Below are 23111 nucleotides of genomic sequence, written 5' to 3'. Positions count from 1 at the left end.
CTGTAATATATCCAGACATTTTAATTTTGACATTTTGTTGTAACTCTCATTATTCTCAATGCATTACTGTCGTTTTTGCTGTATTATGGTTCAAATGATTGTAAAACAATGTTTTTTTTTATTATTATTTAAATCAGCAAGTACATTAAATACTACCATGGTGTATAAATACTTAAAAATGTGTATATTCTTAACAATTAAGGACATTTCCACCCCAATTGTCATTACTGCAATGTGCATTTTTTTTTAAATTCATGTTATGTGAAAAAATAAATAAATATAAAAATGAGAAAGTATTTATACATCATGGTAGTATGTGTTTTACTGCCTTTAATTTATGCTGATTTAATAAAGAAAATAATGATCTGAATAATTTTGACTGTAATTTCAGTTCTGAATCTGATCTGATTAAAAGCACTATTGAGAATAATGAGAATTGCAAATAATTGCATTACAGTAATGAGAATTTGAGGCCCTGTAGCCTCGATTTTTGCCATTTTATTTCATTTTTTTTTAAAAGAAATGGAACGACAAAATTATTAGCTGTGGTAGTTCTACCAATATGCTACTATATATGCAAAATATAGTATTATATATATATTTGTTGTCTTTTGATTTTGGCTTGAAATGTGACCTGGGGACATGTTTTCTTGAGATTCACCCGCATCATCTGATTGGCGGGAAGCTTTTGCCTGCTAAAGATCTGTGTGGTGGTATGCAAACCAGTCGGCATGCCTTTCAAACGAGTAGGGAATCAACTGATTAGCTTTGATTCCCCATTGTGTGTGTGTGTGTGTGTGTGTGTGTCAGAGGTCGAAGGGTTAAGCTGGCTCCACCAGGCCTGAAGAACATAAGAGAGAGAGGGGATCTGTTGACCTTAGTAATGCACACACACACACACACACACACACTAATCGGTAATATTGTCCTCGCTGCCCTCCTCCTGTTGCGTATTGTCACACACACACTCTCACTCTGAAATTTGGCTGCTCGGCCTGCTTGCCTCCAGTCTGTCTGGTGCCAAGAATCAAATTTCAGACTTTCCTTCGTACAGCCACATATAACCCTCGGAGAGGAGTCCCTCTGCCCCCCTTACATCTATTATAACTTACTATTCCTAAAGAAAGCGAGAGATCGTCCCTGTTCTTTTCACGTTTGGCGTAAAACATGTCATAAACATCACCTGAGGTCTATTTGATTGCCGGACATGTCAAAAGATTTTTGGATACTTTGATAACGGTATGTCAGCGTTTGATAGCAGGACATGCATTGCAACCGTGAATCCATCTCAGCATAGCGTCCCAATTACGTAAGATCAAGCAGAACCGAATAATCAAGTATCTCAATTTCTTAATTTATACTGCGTTCATGTGTCGGATACGTTTCAACCGTTGGGACCTCTACGCTTTTTTTTATTTTATGTAATTTATGTCGTCATTGTTCTTCGAACGTTTTTCGCAAAACATTCGTAAACATCGGCAAAACGTTATTTGATTGACGACTGGATGTAAACGAGCAAAAGTAGCAATGTTGATGTTGTTGCTTAGCGTCCGAATAACAACGTTGCATGGAAACATTGCATCTTCAAACGAGGGACAAAAATACTCTTTACAACCTCGCAGCCGTTTCCCATTGTTTCAGTTTAAAGCTAGCAGATAATTTACAGGATGCATTAGCTGTCGCATCGGACAGAACTTGATCTCAGAGGTAAAACGTGTGTTAACTTCGGGAAAGCGTCACAGAGTAATCTCTTACCAGCAGTCAGCTCAACACTGCACATGTGTGCGGGATTGCATGTGTTTATATGCGCCTACTGTTCTCAATGGCTATTATTCTTAGACGGGGGCATTACTCGCTACATTTTCCATACCATGGCCTATTCTCATTTAGCCTTGGCTCACTGGATGTGTTAAACAGCACTATGTGCTTGTATTTGTGTGCTAACTTTTGTTGTGCCTTTTGATGCCGCCTTGCTATGATGCCAGACACACTCCCATGATATTTGAAGACTTGACCGTCTGTGTGTGTGCATGGAAGTGGAGGTTGCATTTGATGAAATCCTTTTGATCATAAGGCCTACGATTTAATTCTTGCAAATAGTTTTATAGACTAATCTAAATAGTACCTACATACGAGTTCAAAGCTGTTTAACAGGGATCCCGTGGTCATGGAAAACCTGGAAATATCAGGGAAATTTAAAATAGGAATTTCCAGGCATGGAATATATATATATATATATATATATGTAAATATATATATTTTTCTAGTTCTGGTCTAGAAAAATAGTTCATTGGCTAGCAATTGTTCTTTGTAGTGTATTCTGAAGCACTTCATTAGCACTTTGTCGGGTAAAGATGTGCTTCTATTTGTTTCACATTTATAGAGTTGTGCAATATTTCACAAATATTATTCAGTATTTTAAAAGTAGTTTGAGCCAAAGTTTGATTGTAGTATAATGTGCGCTTTCTAACGTAATCACTGTATATTTATACTTTATTTTAATACATGTATTATATTACATTTTATTATAATAATGTAATAAAATGTAATATAACTTTTAGAATTTGTTTAATTAAATTAAATATTTTTTTATTTTATTGACGACTATGTAAATAGAATTGGAATTGGTTACTTTGATTGGCAATTCTCACACACATGTCATTGTCAATTTTGAATCTAATTTAGAAGATTGTGTCCATCATTTTCGGTTTTGGTTCGAGTCTGTCGACGATTTTCTGTTCAGTTTCGTTTCTGGTTTTCAGGACAGTTTGTGCACAATTTTCAGTTTCCAGCCATGTGTGTCCAGAATTTTGGTTTCGTCCGAGTGAATCCACAATTTTAAGTTCTTGTTTTCGGTATGTCCACAATTTTTGGTTTCGGTTCCGGTTTGTACAAAATTTTCAGTTTCGGTTCTGGTTTGTACACAAGTTTCGGTTCTGGTTTGTAAAATTATTTTGGTTTCGATTTTGGTTTGTACACGAATTTCAGTTTCGATTTTGGTTTGTACACAATTTTCGGTTTCGATTTTGGTTTGTACACGAATTTCAGTTTCGGTTCTGGTTTGTACTCAATTTTCGGTTTCGGCTCTCGTTTGTACGCAATTTTCGATTTTGGTTCTGGGTTGTACAAAATTTTTAGTTTCGATTCTGGTTTGTAAATTTTTTTTTAGTTTCGATTCTGGTTTGTACACAATTTTTAGTTTCGATTCTGGTTTGTACACAATTTTCGGTTTCGGCTCTTGTTTGTACACAAATTTCGGTTTTGGTTCTGGTTTGTACACAAATTTCGGTTTTGGTTCTGGTTTGTACACAAATTTCGGTTTCGGTTCTGGTTTGTACAACATTTTTGGTTTCGGTTCTGGTTTGTACACAATTTTCGGTTTTGGTTCTGGTTTGTACACATTTCGGTTCTGGTTTGTACACAATTTCCATTCTGGTTTGTACACAATTTTCGGTTATCTGACAAATGTGTCCACAATTTATGTGTCGTTTCGGTTCTGGTTTTTGGCCCAGTTTGTCCAGAATTTTTGTTTCGGTTTTTGGCCCAGTGTGTCCAGATTTTTTGGTTTCGGCCAAGAATTTTCATTTCGGTGCATCACTATTTTTCACGAGTATAAAATTCTATAAATTCTAAGAAAAAATGTATTCCTTATCCAGTAATAAAAGTAATCCCGATTTTTTTCAAAGTTCAACCATTTTAAACATGACACGGCACCACAGAGAGCAACAGTGCCAGTGTACTTTTTAGCCGTCTTGGTTTCTGAAGTATTTTTCCCATACATTTTTCCATAGGAATTTCATAACATCCTTTTAAGAGTTTTAAACCATGAACCAATCCAACCACCTCCGAGATGAATCACAACTATAAAAAACTGTTGATTTAATGTTATTTATTATAAGTACAGAAACAATATATTTACATTTTATTGCAAGATATTCAGATATTCGGTATGTCCACAATTTTTGGTTTTGGTTCTGCTTTTTGGCCCAGTGTGCCCAGTATTTCTGGTTCCGTGTGAGTGTGTAGAAATAATTTTTTTTTGGTTTTTGGCCAAGTGTGTCCACAATTTTCGGTTTCAGTTCTGGTTTGATAGTTTAAAAGTGTAGGGATCGACTTGAAGCATCATCGATTTTCAACCTCTGAGCTCTTTAAAGGTCGATAAGTTATTTTTTTAAATCAATTCGCCTATGGATAAAATAATGTTACTTTTACTTCCGGAACCAGATTGTTGCATTCTATTGCAACGTTTGTAACGGGGAGCTCAAAAACAGCGTGAGACTGTGCAACAGTGAAGGATGTTCGTCAGAACGTGAACGCTTTAGTGGGAAAGATTTAATGAGGAAAAAAATTAAGACGCAACTTTTCAGAAAGAGTTTCAGTGTGCTAAAAGACTAACAGCTAAAGCAAGCTATCTGCATGATAACTGAAAAATTAAGAAGAAAACAATCCACAATAACTAGTCAACCTCATTAATCGACTAGTTGGTTGTTGAATGACTAGTTGACCTTGGTGACGCATTCCTTGCCCAGAGATTTGATTTGTTAGGTATTTTTGGTCACTATAAAATCCCCATACATCCATTTTTGTTACTTACAATTTCTGATGACTTCATTCAAAAAGATTCATATAAAGAATATGTCTGTGTGTCCAAACTTTTGACGGGTAGTGTGGTGGGAAACTATCCTGTGTGTGTGTGTGTGTGGATGTGTGTGTGTTGTATTCTATCACTATGTGTCTTATGGGTTGTTGAGGCGGCTGTGTTAACATGTGGTGTCCCTGTTTCTTTTGTCTTTCTCTCTTTATCCCTCGTTCTTTCATCTGCTAGTCTTTCATGCAAGTGTGCTCGCTGTTTGCTCGGCAGCCTGTGTGTTCAGCGCAAGAGGAGAAGCTTTAAGCTGGGAGATCAGCAGCCTTTGAAACTGATCCCGCCTGCCACAAATATACCCACTTTTATCTGCGCACAGCACATACCTGCCCGTTAAAATAAGCGCGTTATTATCAGAACTCTAGGAGATGTTCGCCTGTGGATGTGTGTTTGTGTGTCCCACGCAGACAATGGGTCCTTCCTGATACGAGAACATTTGTGACAGTTGTAGTTCTTGGAGCGCTTTGTTCTCTTTCCAAATTCCAAACCGCAGGAGGAACTCCTAAACTCATGCAGCTCCTCTGAATGAAGTTTTAGAGGCTTCTCAGGGCCGTTAGCACCAGATATGTTGAATGCGACACGTTTACAGTTATGCATTTGGCAGATGCTTTAATCCAAAGCAGTCGTGATGTACATTTTGTCAGTCCTTGGGAATTGAACCCATGTCCTTATCATTTTAAATTCCATGCTCTACGAAAACTTGGACACGTCCTCTTCAATATGCAAATAAGTGCTCAACCAATATGGGGTTTTCAGTGAGCGATTCTTAAACTTTTGCATTCGGTCCCCTATCAATGTTGCACATTTTGGTAAGAAAAATGTATTTTTTTAGATGTGTACCAAAGTACTCTTTACAAACATTCATTACATTGGTATATTTAGAAGTATCATTGTGGCAGGGCGGAGGGCGGGGCCGGGTCATTATTCCGCACACCCGGCCCCTAATCAGGCTAATCAAGCCTCAAAGAGGGATAAGGGAGATTTACGGACAGCTGTCTGACACCTTTGTGTGTTTGTGTTTTTGGTTCAGTTTTATATTAAAGTATTATTTATATCGTCAAGGCGGTTCTCGCCGCCTCCTTTCCATTAATCCCTTTACACTGGTGCCGAAACACGGGAAGGAGGAGGGATACGCCGTAGTGGAGTCCTCGGCACTGCCATCCACCTCAACGGAGCCGCCGCGGCCATCCGCCGGAGGACGGAGGAGCCCGGCCGCCTGGACTCAGAGGGATGGCCGTCAACCGCAAGGAGAGGAGGGGTTCCCAACCAACCACCTGGAGCGGTTACCGTTGCCAGGGGCGGGGGAGACCCCTACGTCCACCAAAAAGGCGGCGGGGCATTCCGTTTGCCAGGGGCCGGAGGTCTGCCTCCGATCCATCTGGGGAGGCACAGGTGTCATCCATTAGAGGGTGGCGGAGTGGCCGAGGACCAAGCTACGGCGTATCAGAGAGTCATCGAGTGTCTCTCTCTTCCACTGCAGCGAGCCGCTCCGTCTTTTTAAAACGTTTTGTTAATTTGGCACGATCCCTTTGACGGCATGTAGGTGCCACACCTTTTTTTTGTTTCCCTCCCCTTGTCCCCTCCCTCATCCAGGTAGACAGGGATGACCTGCCGGCAGACGGTGCGGAAGGCACGCCCCTCCCTAGGGAAAGAGGGGGGTGTACGTCATGCTGGGGGCTCCCCGGCCTGAGAGAACGTGGGAGGAATGTGGTAGGGAGGAGGGCGGGGCCGGGTCGTGATTCCGCACACCCGGCCCCTAATCAGGCTAATCAAGGGATAAAGGCAGACTGGAAGCTGCAGTTGGACATAGAGAGAGTTTACGGACAGATGTCCGACACCTGTGTGTGTGTTTGTCTTTTTGGTTCAGTTCTTCATTAAACTATTATTTATATTGTCAATCTAATATGAACCAAGTACCAGTCAACGTACTACCATCAGATACCATCAGATGTACCATTATACCACCACACTATTTTTAAGCAAGGGTTTTCTTTAATGACATAACATCGTCTAGGCATCATCTCTCTTCTTTACTTTGCATTCGGTGTCGTTTCTCTTTCAGGGCCAAATCCAAAATGACTCAACAGATCCCCGAGCCTCATCCTCTGATCCCATGCAAGTATTCTAGCGCGTCAAGTTCGTCTCCTCCAAGCGCGGCGCGACGCCTCTACAGAAACCTGTCCGGAAAGTTCCGCGCGGTGAACCTGCTTCCGGATGATATGCCGCTCATGGGCCAGTCGGACAAGGATCAAGCGCACAAAACCACTGTGGTGAGATCAGCCTGCAACATAGCACAAAACACTTCAACGTAAAGATACTTAGAAACCAGCTCACAAATCTGAAAATCCTGTAATGAAGCATCAAAAACTCACCAAAATTATTGATCTTATCCGCAGAAGCGCAGACACATTTTTGTCCAGTATATTTTGTCCTCTCTATAATGAGATTGTACCTCCCCCCTTTTCATGATGTCTTAAATCCAAAGAATCACAAAAGCTAACTCAAGAACCCTCTACAGATAAGATAACAAGAGGAATCTGAGGACAGAACGTTGACCTTGAGTGCATATCTGTATTTCCAATGTTTGTTTACTGCGCCTGCACGTGTTTGCATGTATAATTCTACATGTGTGGGATGCATTTACAGTTTCAGGGTAATGAGGCTCTGTTTGGAGCCGTTGAGCATCAGGAGCTCGATGTGGTGGAGTCTCTGTTGAACACCTTCAGTTTGGAGGAGTTGGATTTAAACACACCCAACAGTGAAGGTCTGCTGCCCCTCGACATCGCCATCATGACCAACAACGTCCCCATGGCCAAACTTCTGCTGCGGGCCGGTGCCAAAGAAAGCCCCCACTGTGAGTGCACGCTCTCCCTCTGATCAAACAAATGAGCACGAGCCCCTTTGTGATTTCATAAAGCATGTGTTAAATGCACAGATGCACGCCACATGCTATACAGTACAATAAGCAATAAGGGCTGATTGCTTTTATCAAGCAGATGGAACAGCAATATGATAAATGTCTCCAATGTTCAATTAATTATTCCAATTTATAATAATAAAAGTTACATAAGTTATCCTATTAGTGTAGCTCGTTATCCTAACAGTAGGCTGTTTGGGAATCTCCATGCACCAATTAATTGTCCGATTAATTGTAAATATTATATTTGACGTGCTGAATTTAAACCATGTTTATCCTCCTGAGACCCGAGTGTGACTGCTGTGTGCATTTTCCATTTCCTTTTTAATTTGTAACTTGTAACACCTAATAAACAATAAAAAGCTATTTTTTTTTTCTCAATGTGAAAATGCACAATATAGCATTTCTAATGTAAACCTTGTGCTGTTGTGCACATTAGTGTGCATTGTGTTTAGCAGCGTGGTGTTTCGCAATAAAGCACTCGAATCTTTAAAACAGGATATCGGATGAAACTAGAGACTCTAATCTTTTGACTCAAACAGGTTTCAGTGTAAAAATTTAATCAGGTTTCTTACCAGATGCCGTTTTGTTGCCGTTTCTCCCCAAGACTAACTCCGCTGTGATCAGCGCCATGTTGTTTGCTTACATGACTCTGTACGTCGAAAGTTTAACCCTTTACTGACAGCGCAGTGTATCCTAAGATGAGATCAGTCCGTTTAAATTAAATTAAATGATGCGTTGCGTATAGCGAAGCCAAAATACAACGTACATGCATGGTTATAAGTGTACACACTGTATTGTTGCATTGCATCATTAGTCATATGAAACACCTACAATCAAATTCTGAACTGCACCTCCAAAAATCATTATGAAAATCTAGTTCTAGACTGTTCTACAAAAGTTATACCATTACAATGCAGTAGTGGTGGAAGAGCGTGAGATCCAAACGGAGCTGTCTGGCTTTGATTAAGTCTTACACACACACACACACACACATATGTGTTAATTTAGATCATTAACAGTTTTAATAACATCTCTTAATGTACTTTATAGAAACACACTTCACATCACAGACATCAAACACACATGAGGGTATAAAAAAATCTCTCACACTCAAATGCAAGACGTGTCAAGGGGGAAAAGACCTTGGTTATGCTTGTGAACTATAAATGTGTTCATGTGATCATTGCATGCTTCAACATGCATCAGTGGCAGATTTCAATAAGACTGATATAAAAATAGTATCGAAAATTTTGCATGATTTGACAGTTAAATATCGTTTATGTGCTCTGTAGTTTTAAGTCTTGAAGGCAGAGCTGCTCACCTGGTCTCGCTGGTGCAAGAGGCGGAGCATCGCATAGCTGAGCTGGCTGCCCAGGTGACGGGGGAGGAGCCAATGGAGAGGGAGGAGTCAAATAGAGAGAGACAGCTGAAGGCATGGGAATGGAAGCTCCGCCTCTACAAGCGCATGCAGACGGGTTATACACACGCCAGTGAGTTACACACTATGACAGAATGATAATTTATTATTTATTTTTTTATCCCCTTGTTTCCCCAATGTTGGAATGCCCAATTCCCACTACTTGCTATGTCCATGTAGTGGCGCGGTTACTCGCCTCAATCCGGGTGGCGGAGGACAAGTCTCAGTTGTCTCCGCGTCTGAGACCGTCAATCCGTGCATCTTATCACGTGACTCATTGTGCATGACACCGCGGAGACTCACAGCATGTGGAGGCTCATGCTACTCACCACGATCCGCACACAACTCACCACACGCCCCATTGAGAGAACCACTAATCACCACCACGAGGAGGTTACCCCCATGTGACTCTACCCTCCCTAGCAACCGGGCCAATTTGGTTGCTTAGGAGATCTGGCTGGAGTCACTCAGCACGCCCTGGATTCAAACTCGTGACTCCAGGGGTGATAGTCAGCCTCAATACTCGCTGAGATACCCAGGCCCCCGGCGAACTATTGTTTTAAATGTGTGTTCTGATTTCAGGTCCTCCCGAGCCGCCCAGCGCAGTCCATCTCTCCGTCAGCAGTAACACCAGTCTCAGAGTCCACTTCCAAGAGCCACTTTGTCACAATTCTGCTGTTATTACCAAATACCGTGGTGAGTGACAGTCAGTAGTGTTTTAGTGAGCAATTTAAAGGGGAAGCGTGCCATTTATGGCATCACTAGCAACACCAAATGGAAAGATTGGTTTCTAAACGGGTTTCCCAAAGAATTCTTGGAATCAGATTACAGTTACTGACTTTTAATACATTTGAATTACATTATAGGGTTATGCTTATTTTAGGGTTATATATTATTAATGTACAGTACATGAATTAAGGCCCTGTGAGGTGCTGCGTATGACTTGTGTGTAACAACGAACAAGAAATAAATATAGACATTATTTTGAATTTGTTGAGAGGAAAAGTGTTTTAGAAAGTTACTTAAAAGGAAAGTCATTAGTAATGTGATTACTTTTTCAATGAAGTAATTAGGGAAGTAATCTGATTACAATTTTAGAAAAATAATTTGTAGTGAATAAGTATTTTTAAGGAACTTACCCAAAACTATTTATTACTTTATTTAGGCTAGTGCATCTGAGCTGGTAAGCGCAAGGTTGTAGGTTCGAATTTCACAAGGAACACACATAAGATAAGACACTTAACTTTTGGCTCCTCCTATGGGTTTGTTCCTATAGTAAGTGTACTGTAAAAGCACATGCTAAATGACTATTGTTGTTTGTATCTCAGTGGCTTGGAGCAGCGTTCCTTCATTCAGCCCATTACTGGGTGAGACGACCATTGAAGACGTGACTCAACTTCAGTATGACATAATCGGTCTTACAGCGGTTAGTATAAAGATTTGTGTATGTAGAGGAAAACATGCTACACACACAATGCTACAATACTATTATATACACACCAATGTATACTATTAGAATGAATATACAGGTTTCTTCTGGGAATGTTCTTGTCCCAGGAGTACATTTTTCACTTTAGACCTTTTTACCATGAATTCCTAATGTATTTTTGGGACTTTTTTTCAAATGCTTTTTTGTTTTTATTTTTCTCCCCAATTTGCTCTCTAATGGGGCTTTTCCACTGCACGGTACGACTGGACTCGTCTCTGCTCGATTTTTGGGGGTTTTCCGCTGTGGATAGTTCCTGGTACCTGATACTTTTTTTTAGTACCTCCTCGGTCGAGGTCCCAAGTGAGTCGAGCCGATACTAAATGTGATGTCAAATCCTGCAGATCAATGATTGGTCAGAGAGAATCGTCACTACCAGCGTCACTGGATTAGCGACACGGGACATCAACCCGCTAGTTTTAAAGTTTGTTCATGTGACTTTCGAATTGTGAAAAGAAACGGCTGTGCGCAAAACCACGCCGTGGTCAATAAACGAGGCGCAGACGTTCCTCTCATTAGCGAAAGTCTTTCAGGACGTGTCTCCGCTGTTTCCCTCACACGGCTCCACCGGACCTCCCAACAGTGAAGGGAACAGTAAATAAAATTTAAAAGTGACCACAGAGCCATCAAGGAAAAGTGGAAGTGGTTCAACCAAATGGACGCTATCGAGACCGGCGAGCAATGGGACGGAGGGTGTTGTTGGGGTCCACGATGGAGGATGGTACATTTTGTTACTCCGCTTGTAAGCGTCACTTTATTTAGCTGAGCAGCTACTGGAAGCATCTAAAACAATCAGACCAATTTAACTGTTACACTTGTGTAAAATCACCATCAACATCTGCTTTATGCAGCACAATGAGCTAGCAGCTAACAGCTAGCGCTCGTGTTATTGTTTATTGTTTTGAGTAACGTTTAAGATGATGTCACGGCAGTAGAGGCGGCGCAACTATGACGATCAGCCTATAATCCCTACCATGTTGAGGCGGCAGTGGAAAAGTAAAGTCGAGTCGATATATTAAATAAAAAATGTAATATATTATATATATATATTAAAACTAGCGGGTTGATGTCCCGTGTCGCTAATCCAGTTACTCTGGTAGTGACGATTCTCTCTGACCAATCAGTGATCTGCAGGATTTTGACGCCACATTTAGTATCGGCTTGGCTCACTTGGGACCTCGATCAGGTACCAGGTGCGATCCACATTGGAAAACCCCCAAAAAGCGAGTCGAGTCATACCGTGCAGTGGAAAAGCCCCTTTAGACTGCTTATAGCTAGAAACAACCCTGTTAAACTCAATACACCATATATATATATATATATATATATAAACACCTTACTGATTTACCACTTAAAGGGAAAGTGCACCATTCATGAACTCACCCTCATTTTGTTTTAAATGTATGACTTTCTATCTTCTGTGGACACAATAATTGATGTCTCTGTGTGTGTTTATATGTTACAGGGCTCTTGTTATTATGTCCAGGTATCAGCATATAACATGAAGGGTTGGAGTTCACCTCAAACATCTGAACCTGCATGTTCCACACCCTCGAGTGAGTACACACAAACAAACAAACAAACAGTTTTATCCACAATTAAAGAACAAACTGCTGCTGAGGTCAGCTGAAGATATTGAATGATGTATAATGTGTTTGTATTAGTAATGTGATTGTGTGTGTGTGTGTGTGTGTGTGTGTGTGTGTGTGTGTGTGTGTGTGTGTGTGTGTGTGTGTGTGTGTGTGTGTGTGTGTGTGTGTGTTTATATTTGGCTTTAGTTTTGTGTAATATTTGTGTCCTTTTTTTATGTATGAGGACAAGCTCTCATTTTCTCTTATGGATTTGACGGGACTTTTACTCTGAGTGTGTGTGTGTGTGTGTGTGTGTGTGTGTGTGTGTGTGTGTGTGTGTGTGTGTGTGTTTCGAGCATGCTCATTTAAATGTGTGTGTTTGTGTTTTCCATTTTGACTCCCTCTGGAAATATTTGCATGTCTGTGAGAGACCGTAAAGTCGCAGACAGAACGACTCTTACACACACACACACACACACACACACACACACACACACACACACACACACTTGTTGTCTCCCTCTACAATTTACCCTTGTGCTTAATACACATCACTTTTCAGGGATGCGTAGAAATTATTTCAAACAATTTATCTTGTTTACATGTTTGTGTCTTGTGTTTTTCTCACACACACGCTTTCATACACACACACACACACACACACTGAGGTTAGCCGGGCTGAAGAGAGGGTCTGTGTTCAGCGTTCCGGGAATAGAGCGTCCGTGTTTTCCCTGCTTCCTCAGGAATCAGCCTGCAACCATCACAACATCATCCAGTTTACGAATGTGTGTGTAACGCTTTCTCAACTCGAGCAACACGCTCATATGTTACACAATCATATGTCATGTTTACTAGTTCATCACTATTACTGTTGTTCATACTTAATTAGGGTTAACCGTAAGTATTCAATATTAGCATGTAATTCATTCCGTCATGCCACTTATAGAGGAGAGGTTTGATATCACTTTTCCAAGAGATCAGACTGTCTGGTGGATGATAAAACGGCGGAAATATCCCATAGACTTACATTGAAGGAGGATCCCGAGCTATGTCTGGAGACCGGAATATCATACATTTCCAGCACCACAGCAAAATAAATACTACATATGAGTTGAAAGCTTGTAGTTTGAATTGAATATGATTGTGCTGTGAATCGAATCTATTGCATTGTGTTCGTTGGCCAGCTGCAATCCAAAACATAGTTCACAAGAATCACAGACAAATGACCTTTATGAACCAGTTCTGTGACTGAATCATTCCTAATGACTCTTATGAACCGGTTCTGTGACTGAATCATTCCAAATGACTCTTATGAACTGGTTCTTTGATTTAATCCTTCCAAATGACTCTTATGAACAGGTTTTTGACTGAATCATTCCAAGATACTTTTATGAACCGGGTCTTTGACTGAATCATTCCAAGTTAATTTTATGAAACTGGTTTTTGACTGAATCGTTCCAAATGACTTTTATGAACCGGGTCTTTGACTGAATCATTTCAAATGACTCGTATAAACAGGTTCTTTGATTTAATCATTCCAAATGACTCTTTTGAACAGGTTCTTTGACTGAATCATTTCAAATTACTTTTATGAATCAGTTCTGAGACTGAATCATTCCAAGATACTTTTATGAATCAGTTCTGAGACTGAATCATTCCAAGATACTTTTATGAACCGGTTCTTTGACTGAATCATTCCAAATGACTCTTATGAACCGGTTCTGTGACTGAATCATTTCAAATAGGAGTGGTGGTGGTGTAGTGGGCTAAAGCACTGAACTGTTAAGCAGAAGGTTGCTGGTTCGATCCCCACAGTCACCACCATTGTGTCCTTGAGCAAGGCACTTAACTCCAGGTTGCTCCGGGGGGATTGTCCCTGTAATAAGTGCACTGTAAGTCACTTTGGATAAAAGCGTCTGCCAAATGCATAAATGTAAATGTAAAATGTAAATGACTTTTATGAACCGGTTCTTTGATTTAATCCTTCCAAATGACTCTTATGAATCGGCGCTGTGACTGTATCCATTCCAAGTTAATTATATGATTTTATGATATTTTTGAACCTGTTCATTGACTGAATTATTCTAAATGACTCTTATGAAATGAATCACTCCAAATAACTTCCACGTTATCTGTTTGAATCAGTCTGATGAATCATTCACTAAGTGAGCTCAATGAATCAGTCAAAAACGGTTACTGAATAAACATCTGACTCACTGAACCGCACGCAAAGACATTATTATCAGTCATGCCTGACTTAAAATGAAGCAAGAATTGTTTTGTGTACTTAAAAGTTTGTGAAACTTAAATCAGTCACTGACTGTTCATATGACCACATGTATTACATAAAGACACATTTGCAACACAATAATTGATGCACTAACAAAATGAAAACAATTCATGAAACAATTCAAATGTAGCCAAAATTGTAGAATGTAAATGTTGTGTATTGTGTTTTTATATAAAATCTATATTTTATTGTGATTTCATGTGAGCCTGAAAAGCAATAAAAGTGTTTTATTATGATAACAGGTACGTTCACAGAGAGACTCATTCTGGAAGCATCTGTTGATTTTCTCTCTCTCTCTCTTCAGGCTGGAGGGATGTGGACAGGCTGTCCCCTCGCCAGCAGGGTGTGAATGAGTCGTTACAGCTTCTCCTGGGGCAAATTAAAGGGGCACATCGTCACTGCACATGCCACGGTAAAAACCCACTTACTCACCCAGGACCTGAATGAAAACTCCCCACATTCACTGTGCCACTGAAAACACCAACACAAACATTTAAACGCTTTTTAACAACTGCTGAGTTAATATTCCAGAGGTTTGGATCGTGTGTGTGTGTGTGTGTCTCGTGGGGTCGACTCCGGGGGTCTTGTTTGTTGTTTTTAGGGCGTCAGGGCTGAAGGTTTACTTTACTGTGAGTTAAGGGGGATAAATTAGCCTTGACTGTAAGGACTAAGAACCTGCCACACACACACACACACACACACACACACACACACACACACACACACACACACACACACACACACACACACACACACACACACACACACACACACCTAGAAACCTATCTTTAGGACTGATTGTTTGCATTTTGACATGATTTTCATGACAATTATGCACATTTAACCCCTGAAAATCATCCTGTTCTACACTGTAAAGTTGATTTTGAATAATATAAAGTTTAAATGAATAATAAGGGTGTTTATTTACATTACAGCAGAAACAAATGTGTTTAATTGTCATGAAAATAATGTCAGTGTGTCAAAAAATCTTAATGGTACAAAAAATGTGCTTCATTTTCTTTAAAAAAAATAAATAGGCTTGTTTTCTTTCTTTCTGTCTTTATTTTATTTTGGGGTGTAAAATGACTTAGTTATTCTTAGTTATTGTAATATTCACCCAGTCGTTTATTGCCATGACATATATCAATATTACCTTCTGAGGCCATCTGAACCATATTACCACCACAGCACATGTTTGGAAGAGAAGGGAAACCATGAAGTATTTGTTTGACCATTTTCAAAGTAACTGAATTCTGTGTGTGTGTGTGCGCGTGTGTGTATATCTCTGTTTGTGTGTTTAGAACAGTGCAAAGCCCCGTCAAACAGGAAACACTCTGTGTCTAAAAGTCTCAGGCATCTCTTCCAGCCAACTTGCAAATTTGTCAAAAATCTGAAAAGGTACGAGAAACATTTCAATATTTAACGGCCTCAGAATGCCATGTCTTGCATTGTCTGACTCGCGCTCTCTCTCTCGCTCTCTCTGTCTCTCTCTCTCTGTCTCTCTCTCTCTCTCTCTCTCTCGCTCTCTCTCTTTCTCTCTCTCGCTCTCTTTCTCTCTCTCTCTCTGTCTCTCTCTCTCGCTCTCTCTCTCTCTCTCTCTCTCTCTCGCTCTCTCTCTCTCTCTCTCTCTCTCTCTCTCTCTCTCTCTCTCTCTCTCTCTCTCTCTCTCTCTCTCTCGGCAGAGGTCTGTATCTGGCCTGTGTTTTCTACAAAGATGAGAATATTTTGCTCACCCCAGAGGACCAGTTGCCTGTCGTGGAGGTGGACGATTCTTACAGCTGTCATGCACAGGATTTCCTCTGGTTTACAAAGGTAAACCGAGTGTATTGGTGGATTCCTTGGTCGTGTTTTGTGATTTGCAAAATACTTTTTTTAATAATTCATTAAGCGTAAATCACTGTCAGGAAGAACTTTGTTTTGGAGTAAAACTATTGGGTGGGTTGACGTTGAAATCATAAACAAAGTGGCATATCACACAGTATATAATTCAATAAAAAGGTATAAATAAAAGTGATCAAATGTAGATTAAATTTACATATTTCATTCACTACAAAAGACTCCCCACAACTGTAAATGGGACTTATGTGCGGTCATTGTTTAGAATTGTGGATCTGGAGTGGTGGTGGTGTAGTGGACTAAAGCACATAACTGGTAATCAGAAGGTTGCTGGTTTGAACCCCACAGCCACCACCATTGTGTCCTTGAGTAAGACACTTAACACCAGGTTGCTCCGGGGGGATTGTCCCTGTAATAATTGCACTGTAAGTCACTTTGGATAAAACCGTCTGCCAAATGCATAAATGTAAATGTAAATGTAACGTGCTGCGATTGACCAATTAGAATAGAGTAAGGCAAAATATACAGCAGTCGCTTTTGGGGGGATTTCATGCTGCATTATATTAAAACTAGGGCTGTCAATTGATTAAAAGTTGTATGATATTCTGATTAATTCATCGAATTAATCGCAATTAATCATATGCAAAAATACTTGCTGAGAAAGGCCCCCAAATGACAATAACTCAACATATAATATAATGAAATTATAATTTTAAGAGCTGTCAGAATTGGCGCATTACAAATTCGATTAATTTAAAAAGTTTAACACATTAATTTCTCTTAACCATGATTAACGCATTTACAGTATATTACAGCATAAACATCATAAAACGTGTTGGATGGGCGTAAACTTTGCGATGTGTCCACTCTGAGTCATTACACTTAGGCGCACACACACACACACACACACACACACACACACACACACACACACACACACACACACACACACACAACAGCGCTTCTGTGTCAGTGATCAGATGATGGAGAAAGGAGCTCTTAACACTATTTGATGTACAAAACAAGCCCAGATGGGACTTGTGACATAAATCAAGTATTTTTCATTCTACATGTAACGCACATTTTAAATACCTCAGAAGCACACCAAATCGAAACGATCACCAAAACACAGAATGAGACATTTCTGCCTGCAAGCGCTTTTCATGCGGAGTTCAAAACGACGGTTGACGCTCTGATGCGAATAACGAACGCAGCTTCACGATTGCTGTAATAAGGTGGATAGCCACAGTCAGTGCTTAATTTGAGCTGGATCCTGTTTCAGAAAAGTTTTGATTTGGGATTTTTGTGTTCCAGAGTGGTTTTAGATGATCCGGCATTAACAGAGCGTTGTCGAATTGCAACAGTGTGTGTGTGTATTTGTGAGAGAGAGAGAGAGAGAGAGAGAGAGCATGCAGGTGTGTCAGCTTATTTGTGCAAAATCTCCCTCATCGGTTGATGCTTGTAGTTGCACTTTAATCGTCTTTTTGGGAGCATTTGTATGACCAAGGTTTACTGAAGACAGCAGATGTAAAGAAGTCAGAGGACGGAAATCATATAAAGTTACAGGATGCACAACAACTAGTGAGTTTAATATTATTTGCTGTTGTGCCTTAAAAGGGATGAATTAAGAGATGCAACGTTCTGTAACGTTCAAGCGTGCCCGTGATGCAGATAAGTGATGTTGTGCCCGATGTTGGACCATCTATTATTGTATACACCTCCAGTTTTCCTTTGTTTTTCAATTGTATGGCTTCGCTTGGAAACTCATCCACTAACACATTCAATCTGTTGCATTAAATGAAATTGTGCAAATACTTGTAAAACTTGCATACTTGCATCTCCCGCTGAATGTGCTTTCGTGCACGCCAGCCCGAGAACGTCGCACTGGGATTTTGTGCATTTATAAAGCCCTGAACCGGAGTGCGGTTTGTTGTCTATACAGCTGGTGTTTCGCTTACTGCCCCCTGCTGAAAACAGGTGGTACTTCAAGCTTGAATTGTTCCGATGGCAGGAAATTAGGAATATACCTTATTACAGTCCGGGGAAATTATTGATTGTATAAATTTTTGATATAATCAATCACACTGGATCAACGCTGTAAATTAACAGCCCTAATTAAAGCATTCACATCGCTTATTGAGTTATACTTTGTAGCAAAAATGTATAATTGTGTCCATTGTGTTTGTAGCAAACTAAACAATCTATGCTTTAGTACCTACGTACATTAATCTGAGACTTTTTAGACACTAACAATCTTTCCGCATTGAACATTGCCTCCGTGATAACTTGTGTCGGCAGGTGTCACATCTGTGGGAGGAGCTCAGCTGGATGCAGCAGTGCATCAGTCCCGCACACGCCTCCAGTTCCTGCACGCTTCAGACGCGACTCAAACTGCTTCAAGCTGCTGCACAACTACAGGTGAGGAAATACTAAACTGGTACAACACATACTGCACCAAAATAAAAATGCTACTTAAGCACTATTAAATCTTAAATTGTATTTATTTTGCTTTGAAGGCACTTCTCGGCACGGTGGATCTGGGTCAGGTGTATTTTGAGCCGATTAAAGATAAGCACGGTAATGCAGTGTTGGTGCTGATGAGGGACATGAGCTCGTGTGCGCAGCTGGAAGGCGTTCGCTGGATTCCAGTCAGTAAATTCCAGCTGCAACGCAGGTCTTCCTCATCTTCATCAGAAGAGCCCACCGCACTGGAGACCCTGCTCACCACACTGCACGTGAGCGCATTCAGTTATTAAACGGTGAAACTTGAGAGTCACAGGCAACATTGACCACAACTTTGGGTCTGACAGCAGCAAATGTGTTTCTTAAAGGAACAGTACACCCAAAAATCCCAGATGTGCATGACTTTCTTTCTTCTGCAGAACACAAATTAAGATTTTTAGAAGAGTATCTCAGCTCTGCAGGTCCATACAATGCAAGTGAATGGTGGCCGAAATATTGAAGCCCCAAAAAGCACAAAAAGGCAGAATAAAAGTGGTTTAATCCATGTTTTCTGAAGGATGAGAACACCAAAATGTAACTCCTTTTTCACTATACATCTTGTCATTGCAGTCCCTAGGAAAAATCATGATTTCAAGCTCGATTACACTTCCTAGTGCTTGATTCTTGAGCGCTAGATGGTGCTAGGAAGTGTAATCGAGCTTAAAATCATGATTGCCAAAGAGAATGCTGACGTCAAGATTTATAGCGAACTCCCGTTTGAGAAATCCTGCTTTAACTCAACAGGTTAACGGCTTAAAATCAGTATAAGCCAAACAGTTAGTGGGCCGTCGGTAGCTTAAACTGTAAACACCTTCACATCTGTTTTCTCTCACTTTCTATCTCCTTCTTTTCCCTGTGTCTGTGTGGACTGTGGGTGTATAACAGTAGCATTGTTCAGTTGATGATTTAGTCTGAATGTTGTAAACACTTCATCCACCACTGATTGTGTGTCTGAAAGCAGCTCTCGCCTGTAAAACATCAGACCCAGTGTGAAAATCATGTTTTGTCTGAGCTGCTCACATTTTCCTGTGGTAAAGCTGCGTGTGTGTGTGTGTGTGTGTGTGTGTGTGTGTGTGTGTGTGTGTGTGTGTGTGTGTGTGTGTGGTAAAGCAGTTCCACTGCTGAACAACCACATGGCTCCAGAGTTAGTCTCACAGTCACATAGTTTAGAGATGATAAACGTGGGTCAATTTCAGGCTATTGCAGAAAGTTCTTCATGCCTCTGTGCAGCGTTGGGTAACTCGTTAGAATATTGCATTACTCCTTTTAAAAATAACTTGATTAAAAAGTGCATTTTTATGGAAAGTAAAGCGTTACGTTACTTTTGCATTACTATTTCTCACAGCCAGTTTCTCTTCTGTTATGCATTCCATACATATAATCCATGCATTGCATGCAAGAGACATTACAGGTCATGCTAGCTGCTAGCTGCTGAAGCAGTAAAGTCCAACCCTTGAACCTGCATCATATGTGCCATCATGTGTGGTGCCCATCGACAATGCCAGTCAACTTAAGATGTTTTTTAAAAGTCAGGATAAAATTCAGTGGGGATTGCCGGCCTAGCATGTTCAAGGAATGAGTCTGATGAATAAATAAATATTTTTCACTTAAGTCATTTCAGTGCACGCTTGTTTTGTTGATCCGTGGTTCGTACAGACGCCACGACTTCAAAGGCGCGTGTTGATGCAACTGAAATGGTTTTTAATGCTGCCAAAATGTCAAAACAACAGTTTCATAAATTGAACTACTTGTTTATTATAAAACAAAAATGTAGAGTATTTTTTAGAAACAAAGGGGCCGTTTACACGACAACGTTTTCAACTAAAAACGTTTTATGCGTTTTGGCTGTTCGTTTACACGACAACTGCGTTTTGGGGCCTGAAAACGCAAACTTCTGAAAACGGGTGCCGTTATCGTCTCCGTGTAAACATACAAAAACGCGGATTTGCGAAAACGATGACGTTATGTGTTCAGTCTGTAGGCTTGAACTTCAAGAATTCGTCCTTACCTCCAGTGCGAACAGATCAACACCAGTTGGAGTCCTTAAAAAGGTGGCGTGCTTTATAGTCCAGGGTCACTTGCGGTAATAAAGCAACCTCATCGTCCATCCAGACAAAATTGCTTGACGCTTTCGGCATCTTCATTGTTTGTATTCATCGCTCTGTGGAAGAGAGCTTATGTGCGCAGGCGCGTAGTGTGTCTTTACAAAGTGACATCGCCAACTACTGGCCTGGCATGCATAATACAGCGTTTTTAGTCGCTTTCGTGGATCTGTGTTAACGGAGATCGTTTTGACAACGTTGTCATCTGTACATGAAACCTTTTAAAAATGCAATCCGTTTTTAGTACATCGTTGTTGTGTAAACGTACCCGAAGACATTTTCTCTGCACACACAATCGATGTTGAACATTGCTCGGTGCCACTGATCCAGAGTCAGCTTTTCTCATCCCATTCTCCCAGTTACGGGGAGCTGTAACACAGAGCATTTCGGCTGCATAAGTCAGTGAATCGAGAGAGCATTTCACCCTGTGTATGATGTCCTGTCCAGTGGAAGACTAGTCTTATAATCAATCTGCCTAAACGCATTTACTGACTTTTTAATACGGTGTGTATTAACACATGAATCAATCGCGTTTCACTCAACCGAATGTTAAAACACAAAATGCGCATGCGAGTTGATTGACAGGCGATGTCTGTATCTAAAATGTGATTGGCTCTTTTACCTGCAAGGTAGGTCTTCCTTTCTATATCCATTGACTGTTGGGTGCTAAAGCTTCTTGGTTGGGCATTTCAATTTCTCCCGTTCATTTAAATATAAGTGGCTCGTCTCTCTCTGCTAAATAGTCTCTGGCCTCACACTGTATTGAACTACAATACCCATCATGCACTACATCTTGCACACTTTTACCCCTGAGTTCTCTCAATACAGGGACCGTAGAGGTGTACAAAATATTGCATTACGAATCCCAACAGCTGTGAGGGGGTTTCTATTACAGCTGCTGAGAGAGTGACAGTAAATTTGCCATTGGTATCTTCTGCCATTTTACTGACTTAATCCACCGCTCTCTATTTTTATCTCTTCTGGAAAGTCGTGGCATGGGTATCTCAGCGAGTATTGATGCTGACTATCACCCCAGGTGTCGTGAGTTTGAATCCAGGGCGTGCTGAGTGACTCCAGCCAGGTCTCCTAAGCAACCAAAATGGCCCGGTTGCTAGGGAGAGTAGAGTCACATGGGGTAACCTCCTCGTGGTGGTGATTAGTGGTTCTCGTTCTCAATGGGGCGTGTGGTGAGTTGTGTGTGGATCGTGGAGAGTAGCATGAGCCTCCACATGCTGTGAGTCTCCGCGGTGTCATGCACAACGAGTCACGTGATCAGATGCGCGGATTGACGTCTCAGAAGCCAAACTGGGAGAAAAAAGGGGATAAATAAATGTGACAGGGCGGAGGGCGGTGCCGGGTCGTGATTTTACACACCCGATCACTTATCAGGCTAATCAAGCCTCTGAGAGGGATAAAGGCCGACTGCGGATGGTGCGTCATATATGTGTGTGTTTGTGTCTTTTGATTTAGTTCTTTATTAAACTATTATTTATATTGTCAGGCCGGTTCTCGTCTCCTCCTTTCAATTGAACTGCTTCACACTAAATCAATAAACGCTTCTGGAGTCACTCAAACGTAATAGTAGATTTTTCTTTTCGTCTTGGAGCAAATGGGTAGTTGAAAATTATATTTGCTGTGATCTCCCATCCACCGCTGTCAAAGTTTACCATGCAAACGTTTACTTCCGCGATCCAAAACCCGGAGTGTGAAAAGGGTCTGTTGTTCATTATTAGTTCATGTTAGTTCATAGTGCATTAACTTCTTAACTTGTAACTTTTGATTTTAAAAATTTGTTAGTGCTTGTTGAAATTACCATTAACAAAGATTAATAAATGCTAATAAATGATCTGCACTTATATAGCACCTTTTTTATCCCTAGAGGTTACCAAAGCGCTTTACACTGTGACTGATTCACCCATTCACACACACACACACACACACACACACACACACACACACACACACACACATGTTGGTGCAGCTATCATCATGAGGACTCTCCATAGACATAATGATTTTTATTCTGTACAAACTATAGATTCTATACCCTAACCCTAACCCTACCCCTAAACCTAACCCTCACAAAAAACTTTCTGCATTTTTACATTTTCAGTAAAACATTGTTTAGTATGATTTTTAAGCAATTTGAATTATGGGGACAATAGAAATGTCCTCATAAACCACATTTATAGCATAATACCCTTGTAATTACTAATTTGTAACCTAAAAAAATGTTCTCATAAACCACATAAACAAGCCCCACACACACACACACACACACACACACACTAATGATGGCAGAGCTGCCATGCAAGACACTAGCCTGCCATTGGGAGCAACTT

At 40.6% G+C, this 23111-nt stretch overlaps 1 protein-coding gene across 1 annotated transcript in view; it reads left to right on the top strand.

Annotated features, from left to right (window-relative positions):
- The window catches only part of LOC127634199 (ankyrin repeat and fibronectin type-III domain-containing protein 1-like), a 97283-nt gene that overhangs the window by 60778 nt on the left and 13394 nt on the right, over positions 1-23111 (top strand). The window contains exons 5-15 of the mRNA XM_052113648.1: positions 6708-6915; positions 7292-7499; positions 8858-9055; positions 9565-9678; positions 10311-10408; positions 11934-12024; positions 14634-14741; positions 15631-15727; positions 16012-16141; positions 18464-18583; positions 18682-18900. Coding sequence (XP_051969608.1) covers positions 6708-6915; positions 7292-7499; positions 8858-9055; positions 9565-9678; positions 10311-10408; positions 11934-12024; positions 14634-14741; positions 15631-15727; positions 16012-16141; positions 18464-18583; positions 18682-18900 — 1591 coding nt within the window. The remainder of the gene's footprint in view (positions 1-6707; positions 6916-7291; positions 7500-8857; positions 9056-9564; positions 9679-10310; positions 10409-11933; positions 12025-14633; positions 14742-15630; positions 15728-16011; positions 16142-18463; positions 18584-18681; positions 18901-23111) is intronic.

The sequence above is a fragment of the Xyrauchen texanus genome, chromosome 41, assembly GCF_025860055.1.
Source record: "Xyrauchen texanus isolate HMW12.3.18 chromosome 41, RBS_HiC_50CHRs, whole genome shotgun sequence".
NCBI classification, from domain to species: domain Eukaryota; kingdom Metazoa; phylum Chordata; class Actinopteri; order Cypriniformes; family Catostomidae; genus Xyrauchen; species Xyrauchen texanus.
Note: the sequence above shows the minus strand (reverse complement) of the source record. Positions and strands in the feature narration are given on the sequence as shown.